Source organism: Pavona decussata, unplaced genomic scaffold (assembly GCF_977016875.1).
Source record: "Pavona decussata unplaced genomic scaffold, jaPavDecu1.1 SCAFFOLD_38, whole genome shotgun sequence".
Lineage (NCBI taxonomy): Eukaryota > Metazoa > Cnidaria > Anthozoa > Scleractinia > Agariciidae > Pavona > Pavona decussata.
In genome coordinates, this window is record NW_028145460.1 from 2,325,001 (window position 1) to 2,332,500 (window position 7,500).

At 39.4% G+C, this 7,500-nt stretch overlaps 2 protein-coding genes across 2 annotated transcripts in view; both read left to right on the forward strand.

Moving 5' to 3' along the window:
* LOC146483575 (uncharacterized) overlaps positions 1-654 on the forward strand; it is an 871-nt gene extending 217 nt beyond the window's left edge. The window contains exon 1 of the mRNA XM_085105538.1: positions 1-654. This exon is cut by the window's left edge and continues 217 nt beyond it. Within this exon, the coding sequence (XP_084961664.1) occupies positions 1-383 (383 nt within the window). The 3' untranslated portion in view covers positions 384-654.
* A 5,270-nt stretch (positions 655-5,924) lies between these two features.
* LOC146483576 (uncharacterized) overlaps positions 5,925-7,500 on the forward strand; it is a 16,824-nt gene continuing 15,248 nt past the window's right edge. Inside the window, exons 1-2 of the mRNA XM_085105748.1 lie at positions 5,925-6,207; positions 7,278-7,492. Of these exons, the coding sequence (XP_084961874.1) occupies positions 6,112-6,207; positions 7,278-7,492 (311 nt within the window). The 5' untranslated portion in view covers positions 5,925-6,111. The remainder of the gene's footprint in view (positions 6,208-7,277; positions 7,493-7,500) is intronic.

Genomic DNA, 7,500 nt, shown 5'->3' on the forward strand with positions numbered 1-7,500 from the left:
AAGGTACGGCCCTGCGAACACTCATTCCCGCCACTTTTCCAATGGGGAAAGTCATAGTCAACACTGAGGTGAAGAACAGCAAGGGCGAAAGCTGGCAGGGGTTGATCATTAAGAATGAAAAGCAGCTTCGTGATGTGATTACCGATGCATACAGTGGAAACCCGCTGTTCGTAGAAGCGAAGTCTAGAGAGCCTATTCCTGGTTTTCCCATTCAAGTTGGGCTTATCATGACCAAAACAGTCGTACAGTTCTTCAATGATGATCTGACTGACTACTACTCCAACTTCAATGGTGTCACAGCTGAAGTAATGAGTGATCTGATTAACAAGTCCTTTGCAGCTACTTCAGCGCAGATCCTGATGGGTACACAGGACTCTCAATAAACTAAAGAGGACTCACGGTGTTTGCCAAGCTTTAGTGACTGGGTACTGGACGTTTAGTCTAACATTATTATGTACGTAGATTAATAAATTGCAACTCGTTGTTACAAAGTTTTCATAACAACTGAATTGTTAATTTCCTGATCATAGTTCTACTTATCGTCGATTGATTGCACGTATTAACCAATGCGTTTGAAGTACAAATAGGTGGGCGTTGTCGGTAGACATTGTAGACATAGGGCACAGACGAATAAAAAAATTCACACCTCGAAAACAGTTGTCTCTTTTTAGTCTATGAGTAAACAAAACGTAATCAGTAACGGCGAACTATGAGGAAGGTCATAAAGAACGTTTAGATGCATGAGGCCACATAGCCTGCGTAGCAGTCGTTTCCGTTTCCTTCAAGCCAAGCGAGGTAAGCGCGCAAGGGCATTGGGCAAAAAGAAGCAAAAAAGTAGGAGCAGGGGGGAGGGGCGGAGAATTTTGATTTTTGATTTGGGCAAAAAAAGAGCAAAAAAAGTAGGAGCAGGGGGGAGGGGCGGGGAAGGAAAGGAAACGCCTGCCGCTGAGCCCAGACATTTTTAATACCGAACGCCGTTCGTCAGCGAACGGGAGGCAATGATGTATTACCATTGGCCAATCGTCTGTCAATCAAACTCATAGACCAGAACGACATCCGGTTAACCGTTTATCAAAGACGAAAATATGGCCGAGGCGGAAAAGAACTCTCTCGAGTTCGAGTTTGCTTTGCTTTAGAAACGACTAAACTACTTTCGCAGGGAGATACGTTAATTCAGTTGAAACTGGAGCTGAGGACTGCTTTAAGAGCGAATGTCTATTAACATCAAGCAAATCAAAATTCTCGGTCGCGCTCAAAATATAGTTTTCATTGCGCTTTGGTTTGTCGGTAGGTATTATCATCTCAACAAACATGGTGTCATTCGTTTTTCGAAATCCCACCGAAATTTTTAAAAATATAAGAAAATTTGTTCTGGCTGTCGGCGGTCTCAAAGACACGAAAAGCAAAATTGGCTGGTCTGAAAGCTTGTTTCGCGTACGAACAAAGAAATATTTATTTAAACTCTGTAATCATAAATAGATTGAGGAGGCCTCAAGTAAATACTTTGCAGGAAAATTTCAGTTCTAAGCACGGTCTGAAAAGGAAGTTCTCAATATTTTACTTTGTATTCCACGCTACGCAAAATACAAATTTATCCTGGAAACGCGAGGAAGTATTTTAGCCATGTGGGACAAGCTCATTTTGTCTGTAATTCCAGCTGTAAGCAAATGAGTTGATATTCTAAAACATAAGTAAAATTTGTCTTGGGTAATTTTATCTACGCTCTGTTCGAGCGACGTAAAGTTCGAGAAAATCTTCTAAAATACTGCAACTTGAAGTAAACAAGTTGCCCGCTACGATTCTGTTTTCGCTGAGATGTACCAGAAGTTAAAAATGATTGTTTCTCATGTGACATTTGACGTGACAGTGTAGGCCCCAAGGGAGCGAAGTTCGGTAAAATGTCTGGGCTCAGCGGCAGGCGTTTCCTTTCCTTCCCCGCCCCTCCCCCCCGCTCCTAATTTTTTTTGCTTCTTTTTGCTCAATGCCCTCGCGCTTGCCCTGCTTGGCTTGAAGGAAACGGAAACGACTGCTACGCAGGCTAGAGGCCAGACGACTTACTTGTTGCGAATGCCAAAAGTCGCAGGCCAGTTCTTCACAAACTTCAACAATTTTATTTTTCACAGATTCCAGATTTTTCCTCTTACGTCTCTCGCGTCTCGTTCTAAGTGAGTTTTTGTACCGACGCGCGGCACTCCCTACAAACCTAGACAACGCTGCTTGATTCTATCGTCTGAAAATATTACTATTGTCTACTTCGGTGAGCTATGTTGACATATAAAGGAAATGGCTTCAACTTGCTAATCAGCTGTTAATTAAATTACTCGAAACTGTCAACCCTAGACCGGAATCAAGAAACCTAAATTACTGGTGTTACACAATACCGATCTGAAACTATCACGACAACAAGTAAACTGCTCTGGATACTTTTCGTTGCCGGATCTCCTGTACACAGTAGAAATGCAGGTGCCAGACGTCACCTTCACGTGTACATAAACATGTCGGAAATCAGTCCACGTATATTTTTTTTTTAATAAAGTTGATTAAAATACATTGAATAACTGGTTTTTGTTACCGCCCGACAGATTTCGCAAGATCAAATTCAATAACTTTTAAAAAGTTACTACATGCCGGAAGTAACTAATCGATGACATCAATGACATCAATGAAATCAATGAGTAATCAATGGTTAATCGATGGGTAATCAGTTGATTAGTCATTGATTATTGCCAATGAGTAATCGATGAATAATCGATAGGCCCCAAAAATTTTCAGTCATCGATTAGGCATTGATTGCATCGATTAGTCACTGATTGTATTGATTAGTCATGATGACATCGACTAGTCATCGATATAATCCCGTGGCATGGCTACACAAACCATACCAAATAAGGAAATAAAAACAATTTCATATTTACATTTGCAGATCGAAACAACTTTTACCTGGCAGGAAAACTTGCTTAAAATTTACACGTATATTTTCCAGACTCTGATAGCCAGGGGAGTGAAACAGACAGCTCTACCTTCTGAACATTTCCTTTTCGTTAATTTTACCGTCCATCAAATCATTATGATGATATGCATGCCGTTTCGTTTTTCTCATATCGCATGCATAGATGGCCTATACATCAGTGATACATTGTAATATACTAGAGACGACTCTTGGATTCCTATGAATTCAGTTACTTCCCCGTTTAATCTTGCGTGTACAATTCATTTTTGTCTATCAATATCGTCGCGAACCATTCACGTAAAGATTTATAACAGGAAACTCAGTTGTGATAAAAAGCCGGAAAATCGTAATAAATAGACGTGCAGCATAATAATATGTATAATCAATAGATAATCAATGAGTAATCATTAGCATCAATGAATAATCAATGACATCGATGAGTAATCGATAGGCCACAAAATTTTTTTTTCATCGATTAGTCATCGATTACCCACTGATCATCGCCAATAATCAATGACTAATCAGTTGATTACCCATTGATTACCCATCGATTTGATGTCATTGATCATCGATTAGTTACTTCTGGTACATGTGAGCACCGAGCGAGTGGGAAACACACTGTGATCTGTAATGCATCAGTCAATTAAAACCCCGGCCCCCCGGACCCCGGGACATAGCGGGGAATTTAACATTGGCCCGGTGTTAAAACACTGCTAATTTCTCCGCCCCCGGGGTCAAGTAGACTGTTAAAAGCCCCGATCTCGTGTTTGTTGTGCGAATAATATCACAGCTAGTTCAAGAACTAAACAACAGAACTTTTAATGACAAGGCTAGATACAAGGCTGTGTTAAGCGACGCGATGCTCGAGGCTGCGAGCGTGGTTACATGGCTGGGCGGACCAGGGATGAGTTGCATAAAATTTAACGTCGGGCATAACTGCTAACCCCAGACCTTCAACCCAGTCACATTCAGTATTTTAACGTCTGACGATAGCATTTACGCCCGCCGTTAAGTTTTATGCAACTCGTCCCTGGTGTCCAGCGGTCCAGCAATAAATGTCACACCAGCTGGGGCGTCACGCATGACACTCCACATAAGAGGGCATCAGTACCGCACTTCAGAACCAAATAAGATACAAATCAGTTTGGGTTTGTTGGTAATAGTCGACATCGTGACGGAAGTAAAGATTAGCGTGATATCATAAGATTTTTCATCAAAATATTTAAATTGTCAGCATATTGTAGATTTTGATTTAGTGTCAAACCGGCACAAGTGGTTCAGCATGTATAACGAGCTCACTTCTTACCTCTGTGATTCGAGTTGAAGTCTTGTCTTGCGGTTGCTCGACCTATGTAACCAGTCCTCTTGGATAGCGACAAGAAACCGATGTTAACCCGACGAAACTACTCGAACTGTTCGGTAATCGAACTTAATTGAATGATTGGGTTCGATTGAGTTCGGCAATCGAACACGATCGAACCAAAAAAATTGTGTGAGAGTCCGATTGCGTTCGATTTCCGAACCCAATCGAACTTAATCGAACGTTCTAAACCATCACTCGAAATAGGCAATAATTTTGAAAATTTTCTGTTACCGTTGGAGAACATTTCGCAGCCACAAAAGGAGAGAAAGGGGCAACGCATTGAGGGTATTCAACGAAAGGGGGCAGTTGGGACATTTTCAGAAAGAGTTAGTTGACGAATTTTGGCAGATTACACACAGAATAGAAGACTGGTGAGTACCCATACCCCAAGAACATAAAAGCAACAATAAAACAACCAATTTAACTCATTATTTCAAGGTACATTTGTTTAAGAAAATGAAGAAAATATGAGATTAATCAAATAGGCGAAAATGAAATAAGTTGGTTGTGTTTTTACATAAAACAATTTTGTAATCACCAAGCCATGATGTAAAATTCAAATTAAAAGCTCGTTACCGGATCCGGAGTTGTCTTTTCCTCTTGCCATTTATACCTTGAACGTTTTTTTTTTTTCTTTTGCTAACTCTTTATGGGTGTACAGACGGAGTTACAATATGCACGTATATTAACATTAACAATCATGGCAGAAAGAAAAAGCAATACAATTTCCCACAGTAGAAAATTATCATCACTTACAGCTCTGTACGAGAACAGGAACGATACATTCATTGTTGCAAAGACTGCACTGCTCTGAAGAAATGTTTACTTCTTATTAACGCTTTAAGCCCTAACAGTGATCAGCATCAATTTCTCCTTGCAATATCAATGCATGTTCAACCCTTTGAAGCCACGATAATTAAAGATATGATATTTTAATAACTTCTCCCCGGCACTTTTATAAGAAAAGTACTGGGACAAGATAGGAGAACTTGTTTTTTGGTATTAGAGGTTAAAGGATAATAACGCCTTTAATCAGTCATGTTTTCACCCCTCGCTGTAGGATTAAGTAATGCGATGAAAACGTCACAACAAAGAAAACACCACAACATAACAATGAGTAAAGACTTACCTAAAACCTGGTGTGGTTTTCGACTGGAAGCTTAGCTTCAGTTTGGGCGGCACGTCGCCGGGTTAATTATTGTTTGGATTTCCCACCCGACAGGGAAAGCAAATCAGAAGTCTTTGAAAACTAACACTACTTTGATTTGTTCGGATCTTTTGCTTGGATGTCGGAATTCTTATATAATTAAGTGGTGGACCTTCGTCATGTCTAAGACAGCAGTTTTTATACCACCGATACGGAAGTTGATAAATTCCCAAATCTCAAAAGTGTATTTTTCTTCAAATTTAAATCTGTGACGAACATTATTTCGTAAAGATTCTCTGGGTGTTTTTCCCAAGTTCTCAATTTAAAATGCATAGGAAGTAGGAATAAAGCCACAAAACCTCATTAATGTAAAGTGTTCAACGATTCATACACAAGCCATTACCAAAAATCTTCTTAAATTAATAATTAACAGAGTTTAAATGCGTTTGTGTCATTGGTTGTCCAAAATTGTTTTTCATAAATGCGGTTGATTTCACGCGAGGGTAACTCTACATTCTTTGTGGAAATTTCCTTTACGGAACTAAAAATAGTGTCGAAAGTAACTCGTATTATTCGTTACCATAGAAATTTAAGGACGAATATGGTAAAATAACCTTCATTATTTCAAGTTTTAAAAAAGTTGAAGATAAAATGGATACAAAAGTATATCCGAGTCAGCTCTCTGCCCTTACATCGAGGGAACTTCGTGAATTGCAGAAACTTCACGAACTTGGCAAAAAATATTGGGTGAGTAGAAAATAATACGACGGTTAGCGGCAGGATTTCATTGCTACAAAACAAAAATTCCTGGGTCGATTTCTGTGCCAGGACAAAAATCAATACACGGAGAATCAGTTCTAGATTTTATACGGGCATTTTTCTTTTGGATCAGTACCTTTAATTTCCTTTAACGATCATGTTTAATTTGGATCTCGATATGGGTGATAAGTATTTGTTAAAATGTTTCACTAAAAACTCGGCGAACAACAAAGATAAAATGTTTAGATTCTGCACTTCATATATTGATTACACATCGCGAAAATTTCAAGTACTCTTGCAAATCGAGCTGCAGTAGTTAATAACGGAATAGCATTACATTAACGTGTGGATTACGTTGCACAAATTGATTAATCATTTTGTAAATATCGAAGGGGAAAAGCGATCAAAACATTTTTAATTGCATAACATGGGGCACTGTAATATGGTTTATGTAAAGGAAAAGGAAGACAACAACGTTATTTAGTCGATATCAGTGATACATTTGTATTGTTAACGTTTAAATTTTATGCAAATAAAAGGTAAATCTGAAGAAAATAATTAGACAAAATTAACTGAAAATCGAGCCAGATGGTGAGCTAGATCACAACGGCTGGGATGGTGATTGGTTATCCCTTTTTCTACTTTGCAATGGGCTTGTGGAGGCGTTCCCTCCCTTTTATACTCCTGATGGATTTTACCGTGTTTAAATAAAATAAACAAAGAACTAAAGAACCCTCGTACCCGAGTCACGATGACACTTGCACTGGACCTTGCATTAACTTCAAAGTTTTCCATGCTTCTTTGCAAAAGCATGTAATATTTACTTTCTCTTAATTGTGCGATTTCTGTAACACTTGGGTCAGACGCAGCTGGAACCGGACCTAGGCTATTCAAATGTCTCTTAGACTCTTAAGTGGCATTTTAGGCCAGTTTACTTGGTTGTGAACTGAAAGAGATAATAATGTCGTAGCTCAGTAAAGCGGCAAATAGTGTCAGTCCTTATTTTTGACAAGTATGCGTGTGAAGGCACAAGAGCAAAGTTTAACATTCAACTTTAGCCCGCAGCGGATAAAAAACGCTACGAGGAAGAAGCAACTCGTCCCGAGCCTCGTCCCAGCAGATACTTGTTCCGCCATCCTTACTCCAGACTAGCCACGGCATACCTGGTTGTGTTCTGTAACTTTCTGATATTCGCTGAGGACCCAGTCTCCCACAGTTACCGTGAGTGCGTCATTGACGTCGTAGGAGATATTTACACTTTCATATTCATAAGGTGAGCGA